This window comes from Aplysia californica, unplaced genomic scaffold, assembly GCF_000002075.1.
Source record: "Aplysia californica isolate F4 #8 unplaced genomic scaffold, AplCal3.0 scaffold00453, whole genome shotgun sequence".
Lineage (NCBI taxonomy): Eukaryota > Metazoa > Mollusca > Gastropoda > Aplysiida > Aplysiidae > Aplysia > Aplysia californica.
Genome location: NW_004797723.1, coordinates 82,838 through 95,163, shown reverse-complemented (window position 1 = coordinate 95,163; position 12,326 = coordinate 82,838). Strand labels below are relative to the sequence as shown.

Sequence of the window (12,326 nt, the reverse complement as noted above, 5' to 3'; positions counted from 1 at the left end):
CCTAAGGCCTAATGTGCTTCAGAACAGAGACTTGAGAGACCTTTGGTTTCTGCCCTATTCCCCACCTCAATGTGTGTGTGTGTGTGTGTGTGTGTGTGTGTGTGTGTGTGTGTGTGTGTGTGTGTGTGTGTGTGTGTGTGTGTGTGTGTGTGTGCATGGTTGGGTGGGTGGCTTTTAAATCAAGCGAATACGCGTAATTTTGAATTATGTGTGAACACGTTTCCATAGTAAATAATAGATGTTTATTTTTGAACTGCTGTAAACTATCCTATATCACCACAACAAAATTGCTGAATAAATCAACATGGAAGATAAAACGGGATCTGCTGTGCAAGAAGAGCTTGGGGTAAAATTTAAAAAATTTGCAGAAGGCAAACAGAAGTCGAAAGCAAAGTCCTTCAACCCCAAACTCAAAATATTCAGGTAGTTATAACACTATTTTTATGACTTGCCACCTATCGAATAGTGAAGGACGATGATCCTTGAAATCGACGTTGTCGTAGGCCACCTCTATTCTCACCCGGAGTGAGAATAGTGCAGGCGAGTCTTGTGGCTATTCTAACCCGGTGCGCGTTCACCAAATTTTGCGTTCACCCTAAACCACAGAATTCTACACTGTGATAACAGAAAAATTGTAGAATTCTGTGCCGTGAACAAACGTTCCATTACAACTGTAGCTTACTAAAAACTAAAAGCGTACAATTTTGTCTGTGGGCAGTGGAGAGAGAGAGAGAAAGAGAGAGAGGAGTAGCGCGAGAATTTCTGGGCAAAACAAAATGGCGACCCGCGTAGTTCGGCTCGATTCGAAAAGTTAAATAGCTGTAGCATCTTTGTAGACAACCAAATTAATTTACTTTTGTGTTTTAAAATTTAACATCACTTTTTAACTTTGTTTTGGTCAATTTGATCGTCCACACCGATAGACAGTATTCAGAAAGAGACAGAGAGAGAGAAGAGGGGAGGAGTTGATCTTGCGTGAACTTCCGGGCGGGTGAGAATAGCCACTTTCGTTGTCGTAACCAAGATCTACTTTCCGCTCTGTCTTGTCTTTCACTCGAAACTGATAAAACCGGTTATATTAGTAACATGTGAGGTGAGAGAGTAAGAGGAAAACGTTTCTGAAAAACTCTGGAAATATTAAAGATAACACACAAATGCGAAACAATAACATGAGCGGACAGTCGTGTTTACATATCAATGTAACAACAGTGGGGGGAGGGGGGGTTTCAGGGGGCTAGCCCCCCTGGCAACAATAATTCAAAGACACACACACATAATAAAAACAATAACATGAGCGGACCATCGGGGTAGATATTCGCCAAGTGGCGAGCAGGGCTGAGACTGAGGGGGGTTGCAATTATGCAAATGAGCTCTCGTGCGCATCTCTAGCCCTCCATTGTACTTTGCCGGACCAGGAGTAGGCCAAGCCAGCAGAGTCGCGAGCAAATTAATAAGAATAGTGGACCACATGATTAGATTGACCAATTAGCCTCAAGGTGTCAGGGTCGTGGGTCAAAGGGCACGGCACTGTGGCACGGTCGTGATGACTGAAAAACCCGGTAAGAGACGCCAGTCGATTGTTGGCAGTCGAAGGGTGAGGACGTAGAAAACTGAGTAGGGGAGCTCGGAAACGAAGAATAGCGGGCCACTAGGCACCAAGGGCGCCATAGCGAAAGTAATTCCGACCGGTGGTCCGGTAAAGTACAATCTTACCAAACTCTTTTCTGTATATCTAGATCTATATATATATATATATGGCAGGAGATACTCTCTTGATTTATGGGATTGATGTGAAGGACGAAGATGAACAGTCGTATTCCGCGAACATTTATATGGAAGTCTTGTTTCCTGACTATCCTTTCGAGCTCCTCATGTCTAAGTGGGTCAATTTCTTCTATAATTTCATTGGACGAACATCTAGAGCTGCCAACTTGGCATGTTTTGAATGAGACGTATTCCTCGATTACGAACCAACGCAGGCGGTTCTAGAAGAAGGCCAATAACGCACACAAACTCAAGTAGACTGACGCACAAACACTTGACCTGCGTGAATGGGGATCCGACTTGGGACCCAAGAGGATGCGTGCTGCACGTGCGCTGAGCCAGGAGCTACACTGATTTGGGACTAGAACGTAGGCGAGGTGCTGAAATAGGCTTATCGGGCGACATAAATCCGGCTCCCGCAGGATGAGGGTTTTAAAGCAAAGTGTAATTCAAACGTCGCATCCCACCCAAAGCATACCACAGCAGATCATTCGTGGGCAATCACTGTCACTAGTACCTCCATCCCCAGGTATACAAGGAATTAACAAACACAGTTTTTACAGAAACAAGAAAATACACCCGTGACACTGCAATAATTGAAGAAGCAAGTAGAGTGGAAGCAATATTCAATCGTCTCAATGAAAGATTTATTTTAACCTTGTTCACACTGCAATATCACATCTCAAACCAGTCAAACAATTTTCACTTCCAGAAATCCTCTTACCAATCACCAATTACATGGCCGCATTCAGACCCTATTTCCTCGGCAAAGTCATCCCAGAGTACCCCATATCATAGCAACACTGTATTCCACACACATACAAAAACACATATTTGCTCTCGGACTTTTGGGAGAACAGAAAGCAAAGGGGTGGGAAGTGGTCATTTGTACAAGTGATTTTCTTGGACAGGTGGCTGTAAATTGCATCGGGTGACTTGTGACACTTTATCTCTCATGACCATCTACCTTCTTTGAAAGTTAATGCCATTAACAGAATTTGCTTTCACATGTTTAAATCACAGAGAGTTTTCTCTTGCCACACTGTCAGCCCTGCTGAAGACAAAGACTGCACAAAGCCAGCGCAAACAGCAAACTGAGAATGCTGAAGGAGACTCAACTACGCAAAAATGTGATTCTCTAGTTTCAGCTCTTGATGCTCTTGCAAACACTGGTGAGGATCTGCAATTGATGTTTCATTGAATTATTGTTCCAAACTAATCCATACTTCTTTCTTTTCATCAAGTCTCTCAGACTATAATATAGATGTTAACTGTTAATTTGGAAGCTAATTTTCAGCATTAACGGTTATTTTTATAGTAAAAAAAGCTGCTCAGAACTTTTGCATTTGTTCGGGATAAAGAGTAACTTTAGATTTTAGTAGATTCTGTTTTGTCTTCAGAATAACTTTCCTAATTGGGAAAGATTTCATGTGTATGTAAACTTTAAAAAAAGATTGTTTCATCACATGAAGGGGTGACTGGTTTACAGTGGAAGAAAAAACTTGGAGATGAAGTCCGTGTGACCCTCTCTGATCACTCTGATGTATCACTGCTGACTGCCAATGCTGAAGAAAACTCGCTCACCACCAGAAAATTTTGTCTTGATGGGTGCAGAGTTCCTGGTGACCCCACCGATAAGCAAGGGACAAGTGAGGTCCATGTGTGTCAAGCAGATGCGAAAGCTGTCATGATGATGGAGACTTTTCAGTACATGTGAGTTAAATCTTTTCTGTGCAGAGAATAATAATTTTTGAGGTTTCCTATGCTGAACGAGTTATATTCAGTTTGGTCTGCAGTTTTTGTCTTTGTTTGAACTTGTGTTGATAGGTGTTTGGCATTTCACCACTTAAAGAACAGTCTCTCCCCCAATTGTAGTTATCTTTTTAACCCACAGTATGAGTGAACAGTTATAGATTTTTTGAATGTGAAACAGTATGCAGTAATGATGTAATAGGGTATATGCAAAATATAATAGTAGAAAGAATATTTGAGGAATGTTATACCTTTACAGTAAATCATTTGGCAGCAATTGCGGCTTTACTGTTTTGCCAACCTTTTTCAACCAAGAGTTGTGGAACTGTCAACTGAGGTAATACGATCTGCTGAAATTGAAGTCTTACAGCATTGAAATAATTCAGATGAAAAATCTCAGCTTTTCACATTTTCTGTTTCTGACTCCCCCAGATACATCAATGCTTGGAAAAACTGTGTTACATACTTGGAGTCAGCTTGTCATAGTATTGCTCCTGGAGGAATGCTGTGTGTTGTGGTCTCCGACTCCTCCATGTTTGCCCGTTCACCGCATGTTGTGAAGCGCTGGTACGCAGTGGACGTCATGAAGACGGAATATTTGAAAGAAATGGCTGCTCGGGTTGTACTTGCTGACCTTGCTGCGTAAGTACATTACACTACAACACTACAATGGAGTCAGGTTGTGTTGACATTTTGAAGGATGATGGGGATGTTGGTAGGAGGCATAGGCATCTGTCTGAAACTTTTCAGATGGTTTGGGGAATCAAAATGCAGTCAAACCTGCTCTAACGGCCACCTGTATAAGAAATTACCTGTACAAACAGCCACTTCCCATTTGCTCTCTTGTGTATTTTTTACATTATAATGACATTGTGTGAAACGTCCACCAAGAGTGGATGGCCATCTTTGACAGTTTTGACTGTATTTGGAGTTTCAAGTACAGTCGAACCTGCACTGACGGCCACCTCTATAAGACGGCCATCTGTACAAATGGCCACCTTCCATTTCCCCCCTTGCGTTTTTTCTATATAATTGAACTGTGTAAAACGGGCACCTGTCCAACGGGGCCGCGGACACTTGATTTTAACACACAACCCCTATCACACAAAGCAATAACACCTGTCTTAGACGACCACCTTAGTGACTCCATTACGTTTAGTCAAAAATTGTGCATTGGCCCCTGGCGTTGTGGGTGAGCCGTCATAATTCAATCCCCTGTCGTTGTTATTAGGTAGTCCTTCCAACCGATCTTGTTGCGTAGGCCCCTCCCACTGTTGACCAATAGCTACTAATTTTCAGCTGCTGGTGAGGTAAGCGTGTTATCCCTCATAACCCATAAGCCCCGCCCAGAACTCAAACACAAATCGTACGTGAGATGAGTGGTCACTGTTTACCCAGTCTGTAACAAAGTAACAATGAACGTCAACATGAACTTGTGACAGAAGCGACGCTCGTTCTCCGTGTGTTTGTTTTAACATGGCACTCGCTCTTCCTCGTCTGATACATTTCGTTATATTGTCACCCTTGTGCAAAATCAGCAACAAAATAAAAATTACAAACAAAATACAAACCACCACCACCACCAACAACAAAAACAGCAACAACGCGGCTACTTTCGATTGGGACCTCAGATGGGAATGGTTTGTTTTCTTCATCTTGATCAGTCCTGCCTAAGACGGCCACCTGTCTTATACGGCCACCTGTCTTATACGGCCACTTTTCTATTTGACAATGGGTGGCCGTCTTACACAGGTTTGACTGTAGATCTACCAGTATATATTATATATCTATTTCATCATCTTAGTTTCAGTCTGACTCCACGGCAAAGGCATCTTGCATTATTTACTGGGCTGGCTGGTTGTGAGGGGTGGGGTGAGGGGGGGAATGGAGGATTCCTTTCGACAGGTTAGTCTTAGATGGGTGACTTGTCATGTAGTGTTGGAATTCTTTTGTTCTGATCTACCCTTATACAGTAAAACATAGATAGGTCGAACACAGAAGACTCGAAATCACGCATCTGTCGAACTGTGCCTACAGTCCCCCCTTTTTTGTTCTTCTTCTTCTTTATCTTTGTAAGATATCCCTCTAACTGTGTATCCCTTGAACTGCCGAGGCCGGTCCCAATGAATTCGAGCTATCCGTGTTATACTGTAATTTTGTTTATTGTCTTTCAGTATTGGATTTATTTTTCTTGTCCTAACCATTCCCCCTATAGTTTTGTTTCATGCTATGTAGTGTTAGATTTGTCTTGTTCTAACCATTCCCTTAATGGTTGCATCTTGGACTTGGACTGGTTTCTTCTTTTTTACAAGATTTATTTCTGTGTTTAATTTACATAACTGTGGTTCAGTTTACATAACTGTGGTTCAGCTTGATGATGGTCACATTTCTCCAGGATGCGGATTATGACAAAGCAGAGGTGAAAATAGGTGAAAGGAGTGCACTATGCCGCAGTGGCCATCAGTAGTTTCCACATGAATGGCATGTACTGCCTTTGCTAGACCCAGATCTGTGTGGTCAAGTTGGGGGTTGGATGAGTAGGTTTTGAGTAAGATGGGGGAATTCCACACCATACTTTTGCTGTTGGATTTTGAGACAAGTTTTATAAAGGCTACTTTTATGTAAAAAGAGGACACGGTTTCACTTTGGGTCTGATACTCCCTTTTTTCACCATTATTTTCATTCCATTTTTTTTTTCACCTTTATTAAAATTTCAACATTGCAGGGCAAATCCACACCCGCATGAGTACACATGCCATAATGAAATTAAAGAAATAGACATACAACACAAGAAATTAAAGCTGAATTGAAAATTAAAACGAGACAGACAGAAACAAATGATTAAAGCTGAATGTCAAATTCTGTTGGCTTTAGGGGCTGTTCATGAGGGTGTGGAATTCACCCACCTTCCAATACATGTAGATTCCAAGAATGGCATAATACATCGAGATAATGTTAACAGACTGTTGTATTTTTCTCCTGACAACATACAGATCAGCTGGCAGATACAACAAAGCGCTGGTACCTCAGTATGTGCTGGCAGTGGAGGACTTCCTTCTTGTGTGTGTCAAAGTCACCAGAGGTCACACCGCTACAGAATCGTCAGTCAACGAGATTTGTAAACTGATGCACTGTCGGTTCTGTGAGGAGAGAGTGTTCATGCCGCAACAACTGGCACCTGTTGGTATGTGCTGACTGGTGTGTCTTTGTTACTGTCAAAGAGTGTGTAACACCTCGGGGCTGTGCTACTGACTGAAGTAAGATCATACTTTTAGGGATCATTTCTAAAGTCTGTCTTGCCGAGACGTCGAGTAAAACCTAAAAAACTGACTAAAGTGTCTTTAGGCCATTCCCCGATTCCCTGTAAGGACTTCTCTGTTGACATCTACCCCTTGACGCTCATATGACCTTATGCAGTTGCGAGCGCCGTAAAACCTCTACTAAAAAAAAAAGAAGAAAAAAGAGTGTGTTGTTTTGAGACGCATTTCTCAGCTTTGTTTTTATGAGCATCTGTCTGCACAACGGATTTAAAACTTTATGTGCTTACTTACCCTCCCCAACCATGGACTCAGACTTTGCCCTTCACTGCAGGAGGGGACATGTTCTCAAATTATAGAGACCCGTCTTTTTCTACAATAGAACGCCATTCTTGTGGACAATATTAATATTACTGTTCAATTATTGTTCATAAGTTTCATTATAGAGTTGGGCACAGATCACATCATAAACACAGAAAACTCGAAATCACAAAGAGCTTTTACAATTTGCCTTTCCTGGACTGATATCTCTTTAATTTTTTGCTATTATGGTTTACCCGAAGTATGGATATGTCAAACTCATTTGTCAATCCCTGACATGTTTGAGTTATCCATATTATGATAACGCTCTTGACTTAAAACATCAGAGGTGCCTTAATGTGGAATATTTCCACTTGTTGCTTTCTCATATTTGTTGCTACTTTTTTTATATCCTTGCCCCTTTCCCGACTGAAGCAGCCTCAACTTCTTTGTCGAAAAATATATTTCTACTAGTCACTTTTGCTCTGAAAAGCTTGATTAGGAATTGTGAGGTAAAACTTTAGTTTAGTGGTTTGTTGGTACCCCAACATCATCCTGTAGGCCAACAATAAACTGTGCTTTGAGTGATTGTACCACAATTGTCTGTTTGACAGAGAATCCCTACAGCATGCTGCCCTGCCAGTGCAAAGAGAAGAATCCAGGCAAGACTGCTGTCCTGCTGGGACCCATGTGGTGAGGAATTGCGAGTATAACTGATAAGTTTAAAAAAGGTTGACATCAACAATGCACTTTTCTTTTTCTCTCTGTTTAACGCTATCAGTACGTTGTGTATTAGTATCGTATCCATATGACGTGGGGAACTCTGTGCCACCACTTTCCAAAGAGGAAATTTACTCGTTAATCCGATTCGTATGCTTTGCATAGCAGTCTGTCAAAATTATTTTTTGAGAAATACTGAAAGTATCAAAGAGATCTTCATACTTAAAGTATTCTAAAATGTTAAGAATACAACCTCGGGGGTACAAAATGACCCCAGGGCGTACGGATAGGGTTTTAAAAAATTGTTATGTAGTAATAATAGACTGAGAGCTGAGATTTCTCTGAGTAACCAAGTATTATACTCAAGCGCATGAGCGAGCTGCATTAGGAAATTAAAATTTGTATAGTTTCAGGCTCATTACACAGTGACTTCTTTGAACAGATAACTGAAATTGAAGAATACCGGTACCATTCTCTGTAAAAAGCATTGCATAATTGCTCAAAAGTTACGAAAAATGTGATCAATCATATAGGTCTTCTTTGTTGAAATTGATTCATTCAATATTGTTGACATTGGCAAAATTTTGTAACCACAAGAGACTATTCTTCTCACATTGTTTACTTGGCATGCAGCCAAATCAGCTATGCTATAAAATGGATTACTTTGCAGGGAGAACTTTGATGTTGAATAGCTCCCTTTTTAGTTTAATCTAAGACAGATGGTCAATTTGAAATGTTCTCCATCCCTCATGGTGCTGGGACGAGAGTTGTTCAGGCCCTCTTTTAGTGTCTAAAGTGCAATCTAAAATTCCTGGCTCAAAGATTTCTCTTTTATATGTGCTCTTGATTGCTAAATTTAGAAAATCCAAAATTTTTGTCAGTTTTGTATACTGAAACATGATGCTCTGTCATTGAGGCTTATTTTGTGTTGTGAGTGGTCATTTTTAAATCTCCACCAAGAGTTGCCATTTTACTTTAATTAATGCCCTCTTTATACGATTTGTTTGTTTCAGGAAAGGTCCAATTTACTGCCCCACTTTCCTGAATGTGATGCAGCAAGAGGGGAAGTCGCTAGGACTCAGTGCAAAATTCTCAACACTGGTCTCTCTTCTGCAGTGTGAATCAGTATGCGCTACTCTCTCCTTCTCATCAGGCGATGGGGGTGGAAATAACAACCGCAGGGAAGGAGGCGCGTTGTCTGGTATTAGTCCATCGAATGGTCAAAATGACAAAACTGTACAAAGCAAAGACAGAGATTGTGGAGCTGAAAAGGCTATGGGTGACAAATCTGAAACAGCCCAGATTGTAGAGGAAGGAAATGCTGGAGCTGATGGAAAATGTTCAGTTTTTTCTAATGTCACTTCTGATGGTAAACCAGATGGCTCTAAAAGAAAAGGTACCCGTGATAGCGTACCTGAGAATGCTCCTACACCTGTAAAGAAACTAAGGTTTGAGGATTCCAAAGATGACCCCCAGCTCACACCAGCGAGGAATGTGCCATTTTACCAACATGTGAATAAACTCAAGAAAATGAAAATCCCAAAGTGAGTAATTTCTCTGTTCCATTTCACCGCTCATCTGTCTTTACGAGTCCATCATTCACATGTTAAAAAGAGTATTCTCATCAAATCAAGGAGAAGTGCAGCTATAATATGTTAATGAGGCTTTTGTTTTCAACCAATGATCGACCAAAGAATTCATTCAAATAAATGTACTGCATTTGTGTTTGAAAATTGCATTCTGAGACTAAGGTCTTACTGCATGCTCTTTAAACTATAAGAGAAAAAGAAAATTCTTTTGAGTTTGAGCAATGTTGCCGATAAAAAAAAGAGAGATTTTTGTTAAGTTTCTTTTTGAGTGAACAATAGTGGGTGTAAGGCAGTTTTAGTGGTTTATTTTTGTTTCTCTTCCTTCTCCTCTTTCTCTATTTTATCTCAAGGCCATACATTTTACTTTCACAGTCTCTCTCTCTCTCTCTTTCTCTCTCTCTCTCCTGCTTAACCTTTACTGTGTCAATTAGCTTTTGAATACCCAAAACAAGGTACTGTCAAATTTCCTGGACAGGGGCAATGCAGTAAACACAAGAAAATTCGATCATACTTTCACTGTTCCCTTCAACACTTTCCTTTTCTTCCTTTGGTCTACTTCCTTGTGATGATACACTTCTCCTAAATATGTTGAACTCTTTCTACACGCAGTTACTGTATTTTAACTCAATTCAATATATATAATATGTGAGGTAGCTTGGTGAAATCAAGCGCTCGTCAAAATAGAGAAATTGGAGAAACAGGCATTTTTCCGCCAGTTTGGAAATGATTATCCAATCTTTATGTTTGGTTGATTCAACCTCTTTTATGTCCATAAACACATTTTTACGTGAATTTTACTGTAAACATTGATTAATAAAGACACAAAATATGTCATTTTTTTCTATTTTCTAGAACTCTTTCGCTATAGGAGTTACCAAACCTTGGTGGCCATTTTATTACAAATTTCACCACTGAAACAAGGCGATCCCACTTCCTCAAATCGCAAATATCTAGAGTTCTATTCAAGATAGATGGATATTTATTTAATTGAAAGCAAGGCAAATAAATCAGCTTTCAGATGATACCAATAACTCTACATGCCCAAAAATTGACGAGCACCTGATTTCACCACGTTGTGACACATATGTATGTATATTATATATAGACTGGTGGCGTAGTGTGCAGGGAGCGGTTTGAAAGGGTTATCCAGCAAGCAGTTACTGCTGTAAGAAATGTTGATAATTGGTCGCTTTTTATTTTTAGGACAAGAGAGCTAACCCAGATTTCGGGGGTTTCCAGAAATTTTGACCTACACCAAAAATGGGCCTTGCTCTACCTATAGGAGAAGTTTGGTTTCAGTGGTGTGTATATTTGTTTTGTTGTAGAGAAAACTCTCCTTGTCTTTTAAAGAAATTGAACAAGGGTACAAAACTTTACCTTAGATTTTCTCAAAACAGCAGTTTTTGGGATAGACCCCTTGTGCTTAAAAGCGACCAATTCTGATACACTTCATGGCAAACTTGTACTGGCAGTGTTTTGTTTCCTTGTTTCTGTTCCAGGTTGGATCAACTAGTGACCATCATACAGCACCGCGGTTACTTCGCCTGCCGCACACACTTTGATCCTTGCGCCATTCGTACAACGGCAAATGTGGACCAGTTCCTCAATGTTTTGCAGCCACAGTGCGAGAAATAAAGAAGATATTTTTACCCTACTTTTTGTGTGCAGTCTCAACTTGTAACCTGTTCACAATTCAGCAATGCATTAGAAACAAGTGAATGTTGACCTACTCTGTTCTGTTTATTTTTTATGTCTTCCTTTGTAAGCTCTGAAGGGTGTCACTTACTTCCAGACTCTGTTAGTGGGTGGGTGGCGGGTGCTCTGGTGTGGTTTGCTTCTTCTTTCCTATCAAACATCTATCGTCCTTATCTCCCCTTCTTCTTTTTTATGTTTGTTGCTCTCCTTGTAACACCTCTAATCTGGCGCTCATATGACCTTATGCAGTAGCGAGCGCCGTAAAACCTCTACTTAAACTAAAAGGCTCAGTTATTTGTTTGTGGTCTTTCCTGGTGCTGTACTTGAGTATTTATTTATTTGTTTGTTTGTTTGAGTAAAGAGAAGCACATCGCTACAATAATGGTCACTTAGTGTTGAGAGAAAGACTCAAACAAGTGAAGGAAAGTAAAGAAGATGGACCAACTGAAAGTGCCCTCTAACCACTTGTAGACATTTGTGTTGATGTGTTTCTCATTTAACTTAGTGAAGGGTAAAAAAATTAATGGTTTTGTATTTGAGGAGCTAGCTTTTTGTGGGAGGAATAAATATTTATAATAATTATACTGTCCAGTCCATGTATAACAGCCTGTTATTACAGAAACTTGGATGTAACATTGATAAATCAAATCCCCGTTTTTTTTCCTCTATAGGCTATAAAAGGGTTCAATTTGTGCAGACTCGGATATAACAGTGATCTTGTAGTTGTATCGCATAAACTTGCCTTTGATCTGTCAAATTATTAAAATTTGTCTCAGACAAGACCTTTTGCCTGTTTGTATGATTGTTTGCCTAAACACAAACTTTCAAACACATACAGGTATCATCCCCCATCGTGGGTCACTGATCGATTCCGCCTCAGTATCAGCAAAACAGCCCACTGGAAAAGGATCTGCGATAATTGAATGTATATAAGCTGAAGGTGCAATGGTACAGGTAGTTTCCCTAGATAACGGTTATAACAGGACTTGCTTATTATAACAGGGAAAAACTGCCGCTCCTGTCTGTCCTGTTATATCCGAGTTTGACTGTAATTTGGTGGTTCAGAGTGGGTTTTTTAAAATTATCACAAAGGAGCTGTATTACAGTCCATGCCAGCTTAAGCGTGCATAAAGCCGAAGCGTGCTTGAGTGCGAAGTAGACATAATCCAGAGATTTTCATGTGGAAAATTTCGCGTGCTATTTCCCTTTGTAAGTAGGCCTATAGCGGTCCCGCAAAAGTGTGCACTGT

General features: G+C 40.4%; 1 protein-coding gene across 1 annotated transcript; it reads left to right on the top strand.

The window, feature by feature from the left end:
• Positions 1-273: 273 nt before the first annotated feature.
• LOC101863287 (TRMT1-like protein) lies at positions 274-11,036 on the top strand. The gene is made up of 8 exons (XM_013086299.2): positions 274-423; positions 2,788-2,936; positions 3,237-3,477; positions 3,949-4,158; positions 6,510-6,700; positions 7,688-7,766; positions 8,807-9,337; positions 10,882-11,036. Exons 1-8 carry the CDS (start codon positions 305-307, stop codon positions 11,015-11,017), a joined length of 1,656 nt encoding a protein of 551 aa, XP_012941753.1. The 5' UTR covers positions 274-304; the 3' UTR covers positions 11,018-11,036.
• Positions 11,037-12,326: the final 1,290 nt, after the last annotated feature.

What these genes read in the sequence shown, in the direction of transcription:
- LOC101863287 (XM_013086299.2), top strand. Translation starts at nt 305, where the DNA reads ATGGAAGATAAAACGGGATCTGCTGTGCAAGAAGAGCTTGGGGTAAAA. An exon ending in CCCAAACTCAAAATATTCAG is followed by an intron (nt 424 to 2,787) that starts GTAGTTATAACA and finishes TTTAAATCACAG; the next exon opens with AGAGTTTTCTCTTGCCACAC. An exon ending in GTCCTGCTGGGACCCATGTG is followed by an intron (nt 7,767 to 8,806) that starts GTGAGGAATTGC and finishes TGTTTGTTTCAG; the next exon opens with GAAAGGTCCAATTTACTGCC.